At 43.9% G+C, this 21,868-nt stretch overlaps 1 protein-coding gene across 3 annotated transcripts in view; it reads left to right on the forward strand.

The window, feature by feature from the left end:
- Window positions 1-21,868, forward strand: part of lig3 (ligase III, DNA, ATP-dependent) — a 25,804-nt gene continuing 3,936 nt past the window's right edge. For 2 of the 3 annotated variants that reach the window (XM_035779826.2, XM_035779827.2), the window contains exons 1-16: window positions 1-150; window positions 561-1,127; window positions 1,354-1,482; window positions 1,673-1,882; window positions 2,034-2,185; window positions 2,453-2,619; window positions 2,824-2,901; window positions 3,065-3,233; window positions 8,497-8,652; window positions 8,992-9,123; window positions 9,343-9,422; window positions 9,836-9,923; window positions 11,480-11,557; window positions 12,021-12,144; window positions 18,143-18,285; window positions 18,761-18,835. In XM_035779826.2, the coding sequence (XP_035635719.1) occupies window positions 581-1,127; window positions 1,354-1,482; window positions 1,673-1,882; window positions 2,034-2,185; window positions 2,453-2,619; window positions 2,824-2,901; window positions 3,065-3,233; window positions 8,497-8,652; window positions 8,992-9,123; window positions 9,343-9,422; window positions 9,836-9,923; window positions 11,480-11,557; window positions 12,021-12,144; window positions 18,143-18,285; window positions 18,761-18,835 (2,328 nt within the window). In that variant the 5' untranslated portion in view covers window positions 1-150; window positions 561-580. The remainder of the gene's footprint in view (window positions 151-560; window positions 1,128-1,353; window positions 1,483-1,672; window positions 1,883-2,033; window positions 2,186-2,452; window positions 2,620-2,823; window positions 2,902-3,064; window positions 3,234-8,496; window positions 8,653-8,991; window positions 9,124-9,342; window positions 9,423-9,835; window positions 9,924-11,479; window positions 11,558-12,020; window positions 12,145-18,142; window positions 18,286-18,760; window positions 18,836-21,868) is intronic. The other variant, XM_035779828.2, reaches the window with a different exon arrangement.

Raw genomic sequence — 21,868 nt, forward strand, 5'->3', positions numbered from 1 at the left:
CGAACAAAGAGGAAGCGTGGCAGCTAGCTAGGACTTAAAGGGAACTGAGTGTTGCCTTTTCAATGACTGTGTAGCCTATAGCTAGCTGCTAACTAGTATAAGCTAACCGCTTTTGTAATATGTAAGCTAATGAGCCCACTTTGAACCAAGGTAAATAACATATCTGAGCCCATTTTGAACCTTACTACATTTGGTTAAAGTTAGCTTAAAGCTAACGTTAGCTAGGTAGCAACCAGTTAGCCAATGACTGCAATCATGTACACGTAACGAGTTTTAGCGAGTTGTCATACTTCTAGCTTGGTACGGTTAAGTGTTCTTGTGAAACGTTCATTACTTTAGGGAGTAATACGCTACTCCGTACATACTATATGGCGTTGTCTGGACAGCATCTCCATTTCCATACACGAACTAGCTTTTCTGGGTTTGTTATTAGCTAGCTAGCTGGCTAATCGCCAAAAGCGGGGGGTGGGGGTAGCTAGCTATATTCCAGGCAGATAGTTGGCTATTATCTATACTGCAATGCATCGTTGTGAATAACCTTTAACTTTTTTACATTTTAGATATCACCAAACCATATTGGATGCAGAGATTCTGTATTTCATTGGCACTTAAGACTGTAGACAATATACATTTTGGGAAACTGTGCAGGTGTCAACCCACCTGGAAACTGTTTGTCGCTTATCCCTTATCTGCAAACTTCCAAATTCTACCCCATTGTAGGGGCATCCTCCCCTATCCATTGGGCTGCCATCAGTGCACCCAGCCCCCTTGGAATCGCAGTCTTTCACTAGATTCCAATTTCAAGGTTTGCTGGCGTCACTATTGTACTAACCAGACAGACATGGCTGAACAGAGATACTGTGTGGAGTATGCCAAACGTGGCACTGCGGGATGTAAGAAGTGTAAGGACAAAATCATGAAGGGCTTGACCCGCATCGGGAAGATTGTGCCTAACCCATTCAGTGAGTCTGCCGGGGAGATGAAGGAGTGGTACCATGTGAAGTGTATCTTTGAGAAGCTGGAGCGGGCCCGGGCCACCACTAAGAAGATCGAGGACATCACAGACCTGGAGGGCTGGGAGGAGCTGCAGGATGAGGACAAGGAGCTCATCAACAAACTTGTTGGAGGTACAACGTTTATATACTTCTGTCAATATAGCAAGATTAAGTTCCACATACCGAAATTAAATGTTTTTTTGTAATGCATATACTGACTGACTCATAGGATGCATGTCATGGCACTCAAGTTGGTGTTGTTCACCATGGAAGAAAATATTTTGACATCTTTAAACTTTTCTTGTTTCTTGTCATGTTAATTGAGACGCCATTTAAGAACTCTTTCATTTTCTTTCAGACTTGATGGCCAAAGCTAACACGAGCCCAAAGAAGAAGGTGCAAGCCAAGCTGAACAACAGTGGTCAGCTATCAGCTCCGCCTGCTGACCCTTCTCTGAATGCACCACGGAAGTTCTCTGGCTTCACAGGTGAGAGGGTATTCCAGTGGATGGATCAACCAGTGTGCACATCTGAAAACTAGCTCGTCCTGCTACAGAAGTGCAAATGTTTGTTATTTTCTTTCAAAACTATTTTCCTCTGTCTATTCCACCAGAACATAACCCTGCTGTATTATCTCATCTTAAATGTTTTCAATCATATTGTCCTTTTTCCAATCAGCTACTAAGGCTGGGAGCTCAAGCAGCCCAGGCCCTTCCCCAGCCAAACCCAACCAGGGCAGTCCTCTTTCCGTACAGCTCTGTGACCCCAAACACAAGGATAGCCTGCTCCGGGAGTTCCGCAAGCTCTGTGCCATGGTGGCAGACAAGAATAGCTACAATGTCAAGACACAGATCATTCACGACTTCCTGAAGAAAGGCTCAGGGGGAGGTGTGTGTGCGTTCATAGCTTAATTTATGTTGTAAATTGTCTCTGCAGTATTGTACTGCATTGAATGTTGTTCTCAAATGTTTTTGTTTTTTTAGTAGGCAAGCAGAATTACTGAAATACTTGATTTTTCTTTTTCTCTTCTCCCTACCAGATAAATTCAAGGGAGATGTGTACCTGACGGTGAAGCTGCTTCTCCCAGGGGTGGTGAAGAGTGTGTACAACCTCAACGACAAACAGATTGTCAAGCTCTTCAGCCGCATCTTCAACTGCAACCAGGAGGAGATGGTGCGAGATCTGGAACAGGTCAGTGTTTGTTGAGTCCAGAACGTGACAGTCAGTGCTTCTGACAAGTTATTCCGATTCATGTTCATTGTCATATAAGAGGACAGTCTTAGCACATCTCACATTGCATACACAAAACACAGCTGGGAACAAACACTAGTACATAGTCAGACATAAATGGTAGGTTATGCTGAGTAGGCGCTATCACAACATACAGCCCATGTGGCCCTAGAATTGGGGGTTTCAGGACTGACGTGTATTAAGTATATTTTTATTCTGGGCGTACAGGGGGATGTGTCAGAGACAGTGAGGATGTTTTTTGAAGAAGGCAAGTCTTTCCCACCGGCTGCCAAGAGTCTGCTCACGATTCAGGAAGTGGATGCGTCCCTTACCCGTCTGGCCCAGTTAACCAAGGAGGATGACCAGCAGAAAGAGCTAGAGGACATATCCAAAAAGTAAAAAAAACAAACAATGTAGACTTATACTGTACTTAATGATTTGACATCTTAAAATTCCTAGTAATTCAGTGTCTGTCCACAATTCCTACTGCACCAACATATTATGCATCAAAAGACTAAGGGACATAGTCAACTTCTGAATATAATCAAATTATATAACTGCAGCCATACTCACACAAGTCAACCCTGTCTTTGTTGCAGATGTACCGGCAATGACCTGAAATGTATCATCAGACTCATTAAGCATGATCTAAAGATGAACTCTGGAGCTAAGCATGTGTAAGTCACTTTAGATTTACTCCTAACCTGACACGACAACATTAAAACCCTATGCTACAACTTCTAAACCTAATATGCTAGAGCTTTCAAAGCATACATGAACTTTGAAACTTATTGCAGTATATTTGAACCCCCTTCTCAATCAAATGTATCTTATGAACAGCTTGGATGCAGTGGACCCGAATGCCTACGACGCTTTCAAGGCCTCCCGTAACCTAGGGGACGTGATAGAGCGCGTGCTGAGGAACCAGCAGGATGCCACCAACGGCTCAGGCCCCAGGAAGCTCCTCACTATTGAAGCCTCCCTCATGACCCCAGTGCAGCCTATGCTGGTGAGCTCACGCACACATACATACACACACATGCTCTCACACACACAGATGCACACATACACTAAGCAGACATGCACACACTTGCCCTCTGCATACATACTCGCCCTGTACACATGAACTTGACACACAAACAAACTCACTCTGACACACACTTAGTCAGTACACACACCTGCTACTGAATGTAAATATATATGCCATTTATCAGACGCTTTTATCCAAAGCGACTTACAGTCATGTGTGCATACATTCTACGTATGGGTGGTCCCGGGGATCGAACCCACTACCCTGGCGTTACAAGCGCCATGCTCTACCAACTGAGCTACAGAAGGACACTGACACGGTGACTGAGTTCATCAGGAAGTGCATAGAAGATGTTCCCATTTTGACTATTACAACCTACCTGAATCAGAGGATAGATGGCAGCATTCGCGCGAACCATCACATTTAACCTTGGCAAGGTGACTGAGAATATGATTGAATACAAACAGTGTAGTTATTCCCTCCATAAGGCAATCAAACAGGCAAAATGTCAGAACAGAGACAAAGTGGAGTTGTAATTCAACGGCTCAAACATGAGACGTATGTGGCAGGGTCTACAGACAATCACGGATTACAAAGGTAAAACCAACCACGTCGCAGACACCGTCTTGCTCCCTGACGAGCTAAACACCTTTGCCCGCTTTGAGGATAACACAGTGCCACCGACGCTGCCCGCCCCCAAGTACAGTTGGTTCTCTGTGACCGACGTCCTCATCCCTAGTCGCGTTTACGGACATATTCAATCTCTCCCTATCCCAGTCTGCTGTCCCCACTTGCTTCAAGATGGCCACCATTGTTCCTGTACCCAAGAAAGCAAAGGTAACCGAACTAAATGACTATCGCCCCGTAGCACTCACTCCTGTCATTAATTGCTTTGAGTGGCTAGTTTAGGATCATGTCACATCTACCTTACCTGACACCCTAGAGCCATTTCAATATGCATACCGCCCCAATAGATCCACAGATAATGCAATCCCCATCATACTGCCCTATCCCATCTGGACAAGAGGAATACCTATGTAAGAATGCTGTTAATTGACTATAGCTCAGCATTCAACACCATAGTACTCTCCAAGCTTATCATTAAGCTTGAGGCCCTGGGTCTGAACCCCACCCTCTGCCACTTATTCCTGGATTTCCTGAAGGGCTCCCATGACTGCTTAGCCACTCATGCCTCCTACTCAATGGTCAAGTTTGCAGACGACACAACAGTTGTAGGCCTGATTACCAACAATCAGGCAGCTTACAGGGAGGAGGTGAAGGCAGTTGTGCTAGGAAAATAACCTCTCCCTCAACGTTAGCAAAACGAAGGAGCTGACTATGGACTTCAGGAGACAGCAGAGCGAGCATTCCCCTATCCACATTGACGGGACCGCAGTGGAGAAGGTGAAAAGCTTTTTCAAAAAGTTAATCGGCGTACAGATCACTGACAATCTGAAATGGTCCACCCACACAGACAGTGTGGTGAAGTAAGCGCAACCTCAGGAGGCTGAAGAAATTCAACTTGGCCCGAAGACCCTCAAACTTTTACAGATGCACAATTGAGAGCATTCTGTTGGGCCCTATCACCGCCTGGTATGGCAACTGCACTGCCTGCAACCGCAGGGCTCTCCAGAGGGTGGTGCGGTCTGCCCAATGTATCACCGGGTGCACACTGCCTGCCCTCCAGGACACCTACAGCGTCTCAGGAAGGAAAAATTATATATAATCAAGGACATCAACCACCAGAGCCATGGCCTGTTCACCCCACTACCATCCAGAAGGCGAGGTCAGTACAGGTGCATCAGAGCTGGGACTGAGAGACTGAAAAAACATCTATCTCAAGGCCATCAGATAGCCATCACTAGCTGGCTACCACCCGGTTACTTAACCTCTTGCGACGAGCAATCCCGTATCCGGGAGCGTAATCATAGCCTCAAACGCATTAGCATAACGCAATGGACATAGAAATTTTTCCTATTCATGAAAATCGCAAATGATATAAATATATTCAAACACAAGCTTAGCCTTTTGTTAACAACACTGTCATCTCAGATTTTCAAAATATGCGTTACAGCCAACGCTAGACAAGCATTTGTGTAAGTTTATCATGGCATAATGCTATGCTAGCTCTGCTGGCAGCAGGCAACATTTTGACGAAAATAAGAAAAGCAACCAAATTAAATCATTTACCATTGAAGAACTTCGCATGCTTTCACTCGGGAGACTCCCAGTTAGATAGCAAACGTTCCTTTTTTCCAAAAATATTATTTTTGTAGGCGAAATAGCTCCCATTTCTTCATCATGCTTTGTTGAGAAATCGACCGGAAAATGCTGCAACTATAACGGCAAACTTTTTTCAAACTTTGCTCCATAATATCGACAGAAACACGGCAAACGTTGTTTAGGATCCATCCTCAAGGTGTTTTTAACATGTATATCCGTCGAGGCAATTGGTTTCTCATAAGAAGCGATTGGAAAAATGGCTACCTCAGTATTTTACGCAAGCTTTTCTGCGGGAGACACCATGTGACCACATGCTGTATATGGTCCCTTACGGCCATTCTTCAATGGAAATGCCTAAAAAGACGTCACAATGCTGTAGACACCTTGGGGAATACGTAGAAAACGTACGCTCATTCGTAGCTCATTCACAGCCATATAAGGAGTCATTGGCATGAGGCGGTTTCAAAAAATGCGGCACTTCCTGGTTGGATTTTTATCTGGGTTTCGCCTGTAACATCAGTTCTGTGGCACTCACAGACAATATCTTTGCAGTTTTGGAAACGTCAGTGTTTTCTTTCCAAATCTGTCAATTATATGCATAGTCGCATCTTTTCGTGACAAAATATCTTGTTTAAAACGAATGTTTTTCATCCAAAAAATGTAATAACGCCCCCTAATGCATAACTTGTTAACCCTGCACCTTAGAGGCTGCTGCCCTATATAGACATGGAATCACTGGTCGCTTTAATGTTTACATAATGCCTTAATTAATATGTATATACTGTATTTTAGTCCATGCCACTCCGACATTGCTCGTCCTAATAAATTTGATATTTCTTAACTCTTCTTTTTACTTTAAATGTATGTGTGTTGTGAATTGTTAGATATTACTGCACTGCTGAAGCATTTCCCTACACCCGCAAAAGCATATGCTAAATTTCCAATAACATGTGATTTGATGGGCTCATTTAACTGTTTCAGCTGGTTTAAAAAGGGATTCTGTGATCAGAAAAACAGAATATTCCCAAGACCAATTGACTACAACTGAGAGATCTGCATAAGAGAATGCATTCTGAATGAGAATTTCTTATCTTATGCGATTTCGCAAGCCATGCTGTATGCAAGTCACTTCAGACACAACGTGTATACACAGCAGAAATATGAATGGAATTTAAATGTATCCTCGCAGTGAAATTGTATGTTCTGTCACATTTGAAGCATGCTACATCCAGCATACTAAGTACAGAACAGTAAATATGAACAACTAAGGCACTTTCCAACCCATACAGTATTACTTTAATGTATTTTGCCCCAAGGTGAGTGGGTTATCATCCCTCAACTAAATGTTAACAAAGGTCTGCTTCAGTGTATTCGGTTCCTCTTAAACACTGGAGCAGACCTACAGTAAGACCAGGGTCAGACGTACCTCCCAACCAGGGGCCATATGTACGCTGCATTTGGAAAGTATTCAGACCCCTTCACTTTTTCCACATTGTTACGTTACCGCCTTATTCTAAAATGGATTCATATAATTATTTCCCCCATCAATCTACACACAATGCCCCATAATGACAAAGAGAAAATAGGTTTTTAGAAATGTTTGCTAATTTATAAAATGAATACATTATTTACATAAGTATTCAGACCCTTTGATATGAGACTCAATTTAGCTCTGGTATATCCTGTTTCCATTGATCATCCTTGAGGTTTTTCTTCAACTTGATTGGAGTCCAACTGTGGTAAATTCAATTGATTGGACATGATTTGGAAAGGCACACACCTGTCTAAGGTCCCACAGTTAACAGTGCATGTCAGAGCAAAAACCAAGGCATGTGGTCAAAGGTATTGTCTGTAGAGCTCAGAGACAGGATTGTGCCGAGGCAGAGATCTGGGGAAGGGTACCCAAGAACAGTGGCCTCCATCATTCTTAAATGGAAGAAGTTTGGCACAACCAAGCTCTTCCTAGAACTGAGCAATCGAAGGAGAAGGGCCTTAGTCGGGGAGGGTACCAAGAACCCAATGGTCACTCTGACAGAGCTCCCATCAACACAGAGGAAAACCTTCCAGAAGGACAACCATCTCTGCAGCACTCTACCAAAAAGGCACATGACAGCCCGCTTGGAGTTTGCCAAAGGGCACCAAAGGACTCTGACCATGAAAAACAAGATTATCTGGTTTGATGAAGACCAACTCTTTGGCTTAAAAGCCAAGTGTCACGTCTGGAAGAAACCAGGTACCGCTCATCACCTGGCCAATACCATCCCTACGGTGAATCGGGATCTCAGACTGGTGCAAACGTTCACCTTCCAACAGGAAAACGACCCTAAGCACACAGCCAAGTTAATGCAAGAGTGGCTTAGGAGCAAGTCTCTGAATGTCCTTGATTGGCCTACCCAGAGCCTGAACTTGAACCAGATCGAACATCTCTGGAGAGACCTGAAAATAGCTTTGCAGCGACGCTCCCCATCCAACCTGACAGAGATTGAGAGGTTCTACAAGAAGAATGGGAGAAACTCCCCAACACATACATGTGTGCCAAGTTTGTAGCGTCATACCAAAGAAGACTCGAGGCTGGAATCACTGCCAAAAGTGCTTCAACAAAGTACTGAGTAAAGGGTCTGAGTACTTATATAAATGTTTTTTTTTTAAATTTATTTTATTTTATACATTTGCAAAAATGTCAACTTGTTTTTGCTTTGTCATTATTGGGTATTGTGTGTCAATTTGTTTTTTTTCCCCCTCATCAATCTAATCCATTTAAGAATAAGGCTGTAACAAAATATGGAAAAGGTGAAGGGGTCTGAATACTTTCCGAATGCATTGTACAGTATGTATCAAGTGTCTCAGAGGTGCTGATCTTGGATCAGGTCCCCGTGTCCATGTAATCTTAGTCTTTGTGATTATAAAAGTCTGCAAACCTAGGAAGAGCTGAATACACTGAAGGCAGACCCAACTATAATTATAGGTTTCCCTAGTCCGATGTATGGGGCTAATACAAGTCACTGGTTCTCCCTCCCAGGCTGAGGCGTGCAAGTCCATCCAGTACGCCATGAAGAAGTGCCCCAACGGCATGTACTCTGAAATCAAGTATGACGGCGAGCGTGTCCAGGTCCACAAGAATGGAGACCACTTCAGCTACTTCAGCCGCAGCCTTAAACCTGTGTTGCCACACAAGGTCAGACCACACACACACTGAGAGAAGCTGCATGGTTCAACTCCACTTTAACTCTTTACCGATTCTGGATAAGCAAGTCGGAAAGTGTAAAACAAATCCTCTGTTTGATTACGGTTTTGAGGACTGGGCAGCATAGACCATTTGTTTTTCAAGGCCATCCCTTTCACTGATTCCCTAGACTGCTCCCTAGCCTAGATGTGTCCTCTGTACAACAAGATTAAATGTGTTTGAGCCAAATAAGTGTATCATTCTTAAAAATAAAAAAAAAACATTTTCCCCTTCTGATGCCCCTTGGTGTTTTGATGCCTTTCCATATCTAACCCAAAGCCTCTGTTCCAGGTGGCCCATTTTAAAGAGTTCATCCCTCAGGCCTTCGTTGGTGGCAACAGCATGATCCTGGATGCCGAGGTGCTCCTCATCGACACCAATACCAGCAAGCCACTACCCTTCGGGACACTAGGGGTGCACAAGGTGAGCATGACTGCCAAATGTATCTTTCCACTGACCTCTCTTTGGAGTGTACACTTGTTTGCGGGGCTGTCTGTCTGTGTGTGGGGTGAGGGGGTGTTGGCTGGTGTGTGATATGGTAAGGGGGGGCCGTTGTGTGTGTGTGTGGGGGGGACGTTGTGTGTGTGTGTGATACAGAGCAAGAGTGCGTGTCAGGAGAAATGGTTCTCTCTCCTTTTTTAGAAAGCAGCCTTTGAAGACGCCAAAGTGTGCTTGTTTGTCTTCGACTGCATCTATTTCAACGGCGTGAGCCTGATGGAGAAGTAAGTTTGTCTGTAGTCACTTCTCTCTGTACTGAGGCCTGTATTGAATTCACTATGAACTTACATTCACTCATCCTTGAGTTGACTGAAATAAAAAAAAAATTAACAACTGCATGGACAGTTTACTTGTGTCCACTCAAATCCCATCCCTCCCTATTGTAGAAGCTTTGATGTACTGTATGTTGTGAATATCATGTTCATTGTCTGTCTGCATTAATTTCTGTTTGATCCAGTCCTTTAAAAATGTATTCAAAGTCATAGCCTGGGTAATGTTCATTGGGGCTCACCATAGCAAAACCTTGAAACATTTTGCAGTGGAAAATTATCTTATTGGAGAAGTTTAGATGGTCACTCCATTTTGGAGCATTTTCTTCTGTGGCTATTTGAACTTAACCGTGCTCTCTTCTCCACAGGCCCCTGTACGAACGAAGGAAGTTCCTCCATGACAACATGGTGGAGGTTCCCAACAGGATCCTGTTCTCCGAGATGAAGCACGTCACTGTATGTAGACCCACGTCACGTCTGAAACTTCTCTCCTTTATGGCTGTCCCTGACGACGACAAAAAAAATCTTGGTTGACCGAGATTTGTTTGTTCTTTCGACCAATTGATTGGTCTACATTTTTTTTAACATGTATTTTTCCCTATATAGACACACTCTGTTTTTAATAAAATCAACTATATGTAGGCTACTGGTGCTTTAAGCACACTGATGAAAATAATTAACACACACAAATGACTTGAGGGAGCCAAGATCAAGATAACCCCCTCCTCCAGCTGCTGCTGGCCTTTGCAGATTCTGCTGTTAAGCTCCTGAAGTTGCTGGTAATAGGCTACACCAGGGGTCGGCAACCTTTTCCATTTGGCGTGCCAATTTATCTTACCATTTCTACCGATCTGCGTGCCAGTTTTCATGGAACAGTTTCATTATGTGATTCATCAAAATTCTAGAAGTAACTTCCATTTCCAAATATGTAAAAAATCACTTACATAAAGCCAAACAAATAAAAACATTGCAACCTGCAGGTAGACAATAACCTGATTTAAAAATAAATATTATATTGCCTGTGCAAGGAACTTTAAACATTGTATCAACTTGGTCCCACCTGAAGCTCCTGCTAGCAAACTTGCTACCTGCACCAGTGAGCTCTGGCCAGACACAGCTGTAGGCTATATCGGGTCGGCCTATTTTTATGTTCCCACTGGATCAGAGCATGATGATATTTTTGTGTGATTATCAAAAGAGTGCTGGAAAGATTTTTCAAATAGGCTACTATGAGGAACTTTTTCAATGGATGTAAAAACAGACTTTGCTTACTTGCTGTTTTGAGGCAAAGAAACAATTAATTTAAGAAGCTCCACAATCAGAAATACTATCAGATCCCCAAATGTGCACATTTAGCCTACATTTGAGCACAGGCCAGGTAGCCTAGGCCTACTTCTATGCGTAATCGGGTGTGCATTCCTACTCAACATTGATGGGAGCGCTCCAAACAAAAGACAATTAATAAATTGCCAACTCCTAAATGGAATGAATAAAATCAAAACTTGTTCCTCACATGTGTAGCCTAGGTTGTGCGCTCCGCAAATAGTGTCCACTCCAACAATGAGAACGGTTAAAGACTAATAATATATTGAATGCATTAACAGAAATGACCGAAACCAAACACACTTTGTAGATTAGAAATTATGAGAATTAACGGTAAATGTACCACTGGTGATACTGGTGTACTAAGCCCGCAGCCTCCGCAATGGATTAGTCCACTGAGACGGGTGTGAATCAGACAGGTGTCTCTTGTGCAAGATTAAAATATATTTGCAACTACTCTCCTTCAAACATGTCTTTCGAACTTATAATTAACCAAGCCAATGGATTCTCCCATGTAGCAGAGTGAAACTGGTCACGTTCATTAGGGGACACCGTAGCAAAACATTTTGCAACGGAGAAGTAAGACAAATGTTTCAGTTCACATAATACCTCTGTTTCATAACGTTTTTGTACCGACTGAACATGACCCTGATGTTCTGGTTGTTTGCGTTTACTGTCTTGTCTCACAGAGGGCGGCTGACCTGGCCGAGATGATCACACGGGTCATCAGAGAGGGACTGGAGGGGCTGGTCCTCAAAGACCTCAAGGTGAGACAGAAATAACTTCTAACCCGGCCCAGGAATAACCTCTAGCGCCTACCACCTAGGTAGGTACTTAATGTACATCTGAAAGATATATGCAATTAAGGCAGTAGCGCAAATTTTGCCCTTCGATTGGCTAGGTGTAATGTTTGCTGTTTTTGCTTATACCTATCCAATCCTCTTAAATCTATTTAAGTGTCGGGGTTGTTTTTGGACTAGGCCCCTGACTCTACTGTACACATCTTTCCTACCTATAGCCTGTACATCTGGGGGCTTGGGAATGAGCAATTGATGTTATAAGGAACGATGTGAAACAATAAGCCAAGTCTATTTTTTTCTACAGAATTTTTATCTGTGGAAATGGCAAACATGTATTTATTTCTCCTGAATAGAGGGTTGATATGTTTAAAAAAAACACTATGTAACAATACACAGATGTGAATGGATCATAATCTGTGTGAATTCAAAGGGCACCTATGAGCCAGGGAAGCGCCACTGGCTGAAGGTAAAAAAGGACTACCTGAACGAGGGAGCAATGGCCGACACAGCAGACCTGGTGGTGCTGGGAGCTTTCTATGGCAAAGGCTCAAACGGTCAGTATACCAGGGTCATATTCATTAGTAAACACCGTAGCACACTGCTTTGCAAAATGAACTGTTTGCCCTAAAGACAACAATGTGATACAAACGGTTTCCGTTGTAAAACATTTAGGTATGTTTAGCACTAATTAATACGACGTAATGCTATAGTAGGCAGTGTTTCCCAACCCTCTCAGGACAATCACAACGGACCACATTTTCATTTTAGCCCTACACTGACACCTGACCTGACTGAGCTAATCAACTTTATTTTATTGTCTGGCAAAAGTGGGTTGCTGTAGGAAAATGACTCGGATCAACCATGATTCTCATTTAATATATACAGTTGAAATAGAAAGTTAACATACACCTTAGCCAAATACATTTAAACTCTGTTTTTCACAATTACTGTCTTAGGTCAGTTAGGATCACCACTTTATTTTAAGAATGTGAAATGTCAGAATAATAGTAGAGTGATTGATTTATTTCAGCTTTTATTTCTTCACATTCCCAGTGGGTCAGAAGTTCACATACATTCACATACATGCCTTAGCCACTTTAAACTTGGGTCAAACGTTTTGGGTATCCTTCCACAAGCTATCCACAATAAGTTGCATACCATTGTTTGTACAGATGAACGTGGTACCTTCAGGCATCTGGAAACCAGACTTGTGTCTGTCCACAATTGTTTTCTGAGGTCTTGGCTGATTTTCTTTTGATTTTCCCATGATGTCAAGCAATGAGGCACTAAGTTTGAAGGTAGGCCTTGAAATACATCCACAGGTACACCTCCAGTAACTCAAATTGTCAATTAGCTTAGCAGAAGCTTCTAAAGCCATGACATACTTTTCTGGAATTTTCCAGTATGTAAACTTCTGATCCACTGGAAATGAGATACAGTGAAATAATCTGTCTGTAAACAATTGTTGGAAAAATTACTTGGGTCATGCACAAAGTAGACGTCCTAACCGATTTGCCAAAACTATAGTTTAACAAGAAATTTGTGGAGGGGTTGAAAAACAAGTTTTAAATGACTCCAACCTAAGTGTATGTAAACTTCTGACTTCAACTGTAAATTGAAAAAAAAATAACACAACATGCAACAATTTCAAAGGTTTTACAGAATTACAGTTCATATAAGGAAATCAGTCCTAATCTAATGGATTTCACGACTGGGCAGGGGTGCAGCCATGGGTGGGCCTGGGAGGGCATTGGCCCAAATATTTGGCAGCCATCCCCACCTACTGGGCAGCCAGGCCCTGACAATCAGGATGAGTTTTTCACCACAAAAGGGCTTTATTCCAGACAGAAGTACTCCTCAACAATCCCGCAGGTGAAGAAGCCTGACGTGGAGGTCCTGGACTGGTGTGGTCTGCGGTTGTGAGGCCGGTTAGACAGTGTAAAAATCTCTAAAAACGACGTTTGAGGATGCTTATGGTAGGGAAACTAACTTTCAATTCTCAGGCAATAGACGTGTTGTGACAACTACATAAACTCAGCAAAAAAAGAAACGTCCCTTTTTTGGGACCCAGAATCAAAGATGATTTGTAAAAATCCAATTAACTTCACATATCTTCACTGTAAAGGGTTTAAACACTGTTTGAGTGAACCATAAACAATTAATGAACATGCAACAGCTTACAGACGGGAGGCAATTAAGATGTCCATTTATGTCCATTTAGGACAATAAAGAGGCCTTTCTACTGACTCTTAAAAACACCAAAAGAAAGATGCCATGCTGCAAGGAGGCATGAGGACTGCAGATGTGGCCAGGGCAATAAATTGCAATGGCTGTACTGTGAGACGCCTAAGACAACGCTACAGGGAGACAGGACGGACAGCTGATCATCCTCACAGTGGCAGACCACGTGTAACAACACCTGCACAGGGTCGGTACATCCGAACACCACACCTGTGGGACAGGTACAGGATGGCAACATCTGTCCAAGTTACCCCAGGAATGCACAATCCCTCCATCAGTGCTCAGACTGTCCGCAATAGGCTGAGAGAGGCTGGACTGAGGGCTTTTAGGCCTGTTGTAAGGCAGGTCCACCAGATATCACTGTCAACAACGTCGCCTATGGGAACAAACCCACCGTCGCTGGATCAGACAGGACTGGCAAAAAGTTATCTTCACTGTCGAGCCGCCGTTTTGTCGGATTCACGTTTATCGTCGAAGGAATGAGCGTTACACACTGAGACCTGTACTCTGGAGCGGGGTCGATTTTGGAGGTGGAGGGTCCGTCATGGTCTGGGGCGGTGTATCACAGCACCATCGGACTGCGCTTGTTGTCATTGCAGGCAATTAACGCTGTGTGTTAAAGGTGGTACCTTTCCTGCAGGCTCATCCTGACATGACCCTCCAGCATGACAATGCCACCAGACATATATATCATTATTGTGTGTGATTTTCTGCAAGACAGGAATGTCAGTGTTCTGCCATGGCCAGTGAAGATCCTGGATCCCAATCCCATTGAGCACGTCTGGGACCTGTTGGATCTGAGGGTTAGGGCTAGGGCCACACCCCCAGAAATGTCCGGAAACTTGCGGGTGCCTTGGTGGAAGAGTGGGGTAACATCTCACACCTGTCAGGTGGATGGATTATCTTGGGAAAGGATAAATGCTGACCAATAGGGATGTAAACAAATTTGTGCACAACATTTGAGAGAAATAACCTTTTAAATCTAGTTTTATTTGTCACGTGCCGAATATAACAGGTGTAGTAGACCTTACAGTGAAATGCTTACTTACAAGCCCTTAAACAACAATTCCGTTTCAAGAAAGTGTTTACTAAAATAAACTATTTTAAGGAAATAGAAAAATAACTAATTAAAGAGCTAAAATAACAGTAAAGAGGCTATATACAATGGGGTACCAGTACAGAGTCAATGTGCGGGGGCACAGGTTAGTTGAGATATTGAGGTAATATGTAGGTAGAGGTAAAATGACTAAGCATAGATGGAGTAGCAGCAGTGTAAAAATGGGGTGGGTTGTCAATGCAAATAGTCAGTGTAGCCATTTTGATTAGCTGTTCAGGAGTCATATGGCTTGGGTTTAGAAGCTTTTAAGCCTTTTGGACCTAGACTTGGCACTCCTGTATCGCTTAGGGTAGGGTGGCTGGAGTCTGACCATTTTTAGGAGTTTCCTTTAACACTGCCTGGTATATAGGCCCTGGATGGCCGGAAGCTTGGCCCCGGTGATGTACTGGGCCATACGCACGACCCTCTGTAGTGCCTTGCCATCGAAGTCAGAGCAGTTGCCATACCAGGCAGTGATGCAACCAGTGCTCTCGACGGTGCAGCTGTATAACTTTTTTGAGGATCTGAGGACCCATGCCAAATCTTTTCAGTCTCCTGAGGGGGAATAGGTGTTGTTGTGCCCTCTTCGCAACCTTCTTGGTGTGTTTGGACCATGTTAGTTTGTTGATGTTGATACCAAGGAACTTGAAGCTCTCAACCTGCTCCACTACGATGAGAATGGGGGCGTGCTCAGCCCTCTCTGTCCTCTAGTCCACAACCAATCTCCTTTTATCTTGATCATGTTGAGGGAGATGTTATCCTGGCACCAGACTGCCAGGTCTTTGACAACCTCCCTATAGGCTGTCTCATCGTTGTTGGTGATCATGCCTACCACTGTTTTGTCGTCGACAAACTTAATGATGGTGTTTGGCCATGCAGTCATGGGTGAATGGGGAGTACAGGAGGGGACTGAGCACGCACCCCTGAGGGGCCTCCGTGTTTGGGATTACCGTGGCAGATGTGTTGTTACCTGCCCTTACCCCCTGGTGGCAGCCCGTCAGGAAGTCCAGGATCCAGTTGCAGTTGTTTAGTACCAGGGTCGTTAGCTTATTGATGAGCTGTGAGGCCACTATGGTGTTGAACGCAGAGCTGTAGTCAATGAATAGCATTCTCACATAGGTATTCCTTTTGTCCAGGTGGGAAAGGGCATTGTGAAGTGCAATAGAGATTGCATCACCTGTTGGGGCGGTATGCAAATTGGAGTGGGTTTAGGGTTTCTGGAATAATGGTGTTTATGTGAGCCATGACCAGCATTTCAAAGCACTTCATGGTAACAGACGTGAGTGCTACGGGTTGGTAGTCATTTAGGCAGGGTACCTTGGTGTTCTTGGGCACAGTGACTATGGTGGTCTGTTTGAAACATGTTGGTATTCGACTTGGGTCAGGGAGAGTTTGAAAATGTCAGTGAAGACACTTGCCAGTTGGTCACCGCATGCTCAGAGTACACATCCTGGTAATCCACCTGGCCCTGCGGCCTTGGGAATGTTGACCTGTTTTAAAGGTCTTACTCACATCAGCTACGAAGAGCGCAATCACACAGTCGTCCTGGAACAGCTGGTGCTCTCATACATGCTTCCGTGTTGCTTGCCTCAAAGCGAGCATAGAAGTAATTTAGCTCGGCTGGTGTCACTGGGCAGCTCGCGGCTGTGCATCCCTTCGTAGTCCGTAATAGTTTGCAAGCCCTGTCACATCTGTCACGCATCAGAGCCGGTGTAGTTCGATTTAAACTTTGTCTTGTGTTGACGCTTTGCCTGTTTGATGGTTCGTTGGAGGGCATCCCGCTCCTTGAAAGCAACAACTCAAGCCTTTAGCTCAGTGCGGATGTTGCCTGTAATACATGGCTTCTGGTTGGGGTTTGTACGTACGGTCACTGTGGGGACATCATCAATACACTTATTTATGAAGCCAGTGACTGATTTGGTGTACTCCTCAATGCCATAGGAAGAATCCCGGAACATATTCCAGTCTGTGCTAGCAAGACAGTCCTGTAGCTTAACATCTGATTCATCTGACCTTCCGTATTGAGCTTTAGTTTTTGCTTATAAGCAGGAATCCAGAGGATAGAGTAATGGTCAGATTTGCCAAATGTAGGGCGAAGGAGAGTTTTGTCTGTGTGTGGAGTAAATTTTTCTCCCCTCTGGTTGCACATGTAACATGCTGGTAGAAATTAGGTAAAACGTATTTAAATTCCTTGCATTAAAGTCCCTGGCCACTAGCAATGCAGACTCTGGATGAGCATTTTGTTGTTTGCTTATGGTCTTATACAGTTCATTGAGTATGGTCTTAGTGCCAGCATCGATTTGTGGTGGTAAATAGACAGCTCCGAAAAATATAGATGAAAACGCTCTTGGTAAATAGTGCGGTCTACAGCTTGTCATTAGATACTCTACCTCAGGTGAAAAAACATTGAGACGTCTTTAATATTAGATTTTGTGCAACAGCTGTTATTTACAAATAGACACAAACCGCCACCCCTTGTCTTACCGGAGGCAGCTGTTCTATCTTGCCGATGCACGGAAAACCCAGCTAGCTGTATGTTATCCATGTCCTGTGAAACGCAATATATTTGTTTTTAATATCCCATTGGTAGGTTAGTCTTGATCTGAGATCATCCATTTTATTATCCAATGATTGCACTTTGGCTAATAGGACTGATGGTAGAGGCGGATTACCCACTCGCCGTCGGATCTGTACAAGGCACCCCGATTTTCTCTCTCTTCATGCGAATGACGGGGATTTGGGCCTTGTCCGGTGTCTGAAGTATATCCTTTGTGTCCGACTTATTGAAAAAACACACACAATAGCACATTTGGTTAGGAGCCCATAAAACGGCAGCCATCTCCTCCGGCGCCATTGTTCAGCTTTATATGCGTATTGAACATTTTGGTTTAGTTTTTTTATCTCATGAAACAGGACCGCCATTTTGTGTTTTAGATTTTTGTTCAGTGTACATCCACTCTAACATTCATTTCACTTATGGCAACTCATGGCTTAGTATAGTCTGTACATCCCAAATGGCATCTTTCCCTTTTCCCTATTTAGTGCACTACTTTTAACCAGAGCCCTATAACTAGTGCACTATATAGAGAATAGGGTGCCATTTGGGATGTAGTCTATATATCCAGCATCTACAGAATCTGACCATTTTGGGCTGTGGTGATAGAAAAATACCTCACTTGAATGTGTTTTTATAATGTGGTGTATTTCTCCAACAGGCGGGATAATGTCCAGTTTCTTAATGGGCTGCTATGACCCGAACTCTAAGAAGTGGTGCACCGTGACCAAGTGCTCCGGAGGCTACGATGACGCCATGTTGACCCGACTCCAGAAGGAGCTGGACATGATCAAAATCAGCAAGGTGACTCAAGCAGCTTGGGTGGGGACTGCCCGACCGTTCACTCTTGAGTGGCCTGTTGGAGAAATAGGGTTTTCTGAATTCCAACTTGGGCCCTCAAATTCAAATCTGGACCTTGAAGCCACTTCCACTGCTTTTTTTCCCATTCTTCCCCTCAAATCAGGAACTAATTTAGACCTGGGACATGAGGTGGGTGCAGTTGATTATCCGGTAGAACAGAAAACCAGCAGTAGTCCGGACCTCGTAGGGTAAGATTTGAATACCCCTGACCTAGGGACTAGGCACGCCTGAATAGCAGTATGGTGCAAATTTCACCAAGTCTATCAGAAGTCAAGATGGAGCGATTACCATACTGTTTAAACCTATTCACTCATTTCAGATATACAGGAGTGCCTAGGGGCTAGGAGGGTATTTACAATTCACGAAGTATGAGGACTGTTCTTTAATGTTTATGTGTACATCTCATTTCTGTCTCCAGGAACCCAGTAAAATCCCTGGCTGGTTGAAAATCATCAAGAACTATTACCCTGATTTTATTATCCGTGATCCTGAGGTGAGATTTAATATTGTTTAATGCATTTTATTCAGGGACAAAAAATTTGAATCTCCAGACTTCTTTAGGCTTTTCAGTTAAGTTAGGCTCACCATAGTGGAGTGGCAGGTAGCCGAAAGGTTGCTGGTTTGAATTCCTGAGCTGACTAGGTGAAAAATCTGTCTGTGCTCTTGAGCAAGGCACTTCACCCTAATTGCTCCTGTAAGTCGCTCTAGATAAGAGCGTCTGCTAAATGACAAAAATGTGACATTTATACAGTGGCATGTGAAAGTATTCACCCCCTTGACATTTTTCCTTGCTTAGTGGTGTTGCAGACTCTGGGGCCTTTCAGAACAGGTGTGTGTATATATAATGAGATCATGTGGCACTTAGATTGCACAAAGGTGGACTTTATTTAACTAATTATGTAACTTCTGAAGGTAATTGGTTGCGCCAGATCTTATTTAGGGGCTTCATAGCAAAGGGAGTGAAAACATATGCGCACACCACTTTTCCATTTAACCAGTTTGTACTATTTTCTGTATGTCCATTACATGAAATCCAAATAATAAATTTAAATTACAGGTTGTAATGCAAACAAAATAGGAAAAATGCCACGGGGGTGAATACATTTGCACGGCACTGTACAATGAAGCTATAAAGTCTCAGCTTTCTAAAGAAGTATATCACTGACTTATTTATACTGTTATCATCAGCATTTCTATAATTACACATAAATGTAACTATTCATCGCAAGGCTGATCTGATCTTTATCAACTTCCATACGTGGCATGAACAGCTCCATATGTTATCAAGATTGACCAATCTGTGCAGCACCTATAGCACCTACAGCACCTAAGTAATTGTGTATATTTAGACCATCCTCCACCAACGTTTCTACTGTTATCACATTTTATGTAACTATTCAGACCCTGACTCAGTACTTTGTTGAAGCACCTTTGGCAGCAATTACATCCTCGAGTCTTCTTGGGTATGACGCTACAAGCTTGGCACACCTATATTTGGGGAGTTTTTCCCATTATTCTTGCAGAACCTCTCAATCTCTTTCCGGTTTGATTGGGGAGCCTCACCTCAAAGCTATTTGCAGGTCTCTCCAGAGATGTTCAAGTCTCTAACTGGGCCCCTCAAGGACATTCAGAGACTTGTCCCGAAGCCACTCCTGCGTTGTCTTGCTGTGTGCTTAAGGTCGTTGTCCTGTTGGACGGTGAACCTTCGCCCCAGTCTGAGGTCCTGACCGCTCTGGAGCAGGTTTTCATCAAGGATCTCTCTGTACTTTGCTACGTTTATCTTTCCCTCGATCCTGACTAGTCTCCCAGTCCCTGCAGCATGATGCTGCCACCACCATGCTTCACCGTAGGGACAGTGCCAGGTTTTCTCCAGACGTGATGCTTGGCATTCAGGCCAAAGAGTTCAATCTTGGTTTCATCTGACCAGATAGTCTTGCTTCTCATGGTCTGAGTCCTTTAGGCTGCCATGTGCCTTTTACTGAGGAGTGGCTTCCGTCTGGCCACTCTACCATAAAGGCCTTATTGGTGGAGTGCTGCAGAGATGGTTGTCCTTCTGGAAGGTTCTCCGATCTCCACCGAGGAACTCTGGAGCTCTGTCAGTGACCATCAGTTTCTTGGTCACCTCCCCGACCAAGTCCCTTCTCCACCGATTTCTCAGTTTGGCTGGACGGACAGATCTAGGATGTGTCTTGGTGGTTCCAATCTTCTCCCATTTAAGAATGATGGAGGCCACTGTGTTCTTGGACCACCATGCTGCAGAAATGTTTTGGTAACCTTCCCCAGATCTGTGCCTCAACGCAATCCTGTCTCGGCGCTCTACTGACAATTCCTTAGACCTCGGACTCCACTCCAGTTGTAGAAACATCTCAAGGGTGATCAATGAAAACAGGATTCACCGGAACTCAATTTCGAGCCTCATCGCAAAGGGTCTGAATACTTATGTAAATAAGGTAACCTGTTTTCACTTTGCCATTGTGTGTAGATTGAGGAATTTATTTGATCAATTTTAGAGGCTGTAACAATGTGGAAAAGTGGAATGGGTCTGAATACTTTTTGAATGCACTGTAGGTGATGGGGTACTAAACTTCTGGAGGACCTATTATCCTTTTCCTGCCTCTACCGTTTCCTCTATGTGCTGCTAAAACCACTTTCTGTCAATCTTCTGCCTCTAACTCTAGGAAACTATTTTAGTCTCCTCTGTCGTTAATCCTGCACTCTCTCCCTCTGCGGACGACTTCATCAACCACTTTGAAAAGGTTCACGACATCTCAAACACTTGACTAAACACCAGTATCCGTCGTTCTTTTCTTTCCAAAACACTTGTGTGATGTCTCTGATCAACTCCCTCGTTATCGCTTTCAGACAATCTTATTGACCCTAACCAGTCAAGACGGATCACTCAACCGAGACTGCTCTTCTATGTCACGTAGGTTCTCCGTACTGCCAAAGCTGACTCATCCTCCTCGATCTCGCCGCTGACTTCAACACCGTGAATCATCAGATCCTCCTCTCAGGGCTGGGTGTCTCAGGCTCTGCATTCTCTTGGATTGTATCCTACAAGGCAGATCGCTCCTACCAGGTGACGTGGAGAGGATCTGTCTGCACCATGTACTCACTCCTGGTGTCCCCAGGGCTTGGCTATAGGCCCTCTCCTCTTCATACAGCAAATCACTCCGCTCCGTCATATCCTCACATGGTCTCTCCTATCATTGCTATGCGGAATACACTCAACTACTTTTCTCCTTCCCCCTTCTGACACCCAGGTGGCGACACGCATCTCAGCGTGCCTGGCAGATATCTCAGCTTGGATGTTGGCACACCACCTCAAGCTCAACAAGACGGAGCTGCTCTTCCTCCCAGGGAAGGCCTGCCCGTCCAAGACCTCTCCATCAATGTTGACAACTCCACAATATTCCCATCCGAGTGCAAAAAACCTTGGTCAAGACCCTGTGGTTCTCTGCAAACATCAAGTTCTCCCATGTCACTCAGCATCTGCTACAAGACCATGGTACTTGTCTGTGGAGCA

Source organism: Oncorhynchus keta, chromosome 11 (genome assembly GCF_023373465.1).
Source record: "Oncorhynchus keta strain PuntledgeMale-10-30-2019 chromosome 11, Oket_V2, whole genome shotgun sequence".
NCBI classification, from domain to species: domain Eukaryota; kingdom Metazoa; phylum Chordata; class Actinopteri; order Salmoniformes; family Salmonidae; genus Oncorhynchus; species Oncorhynchus keta.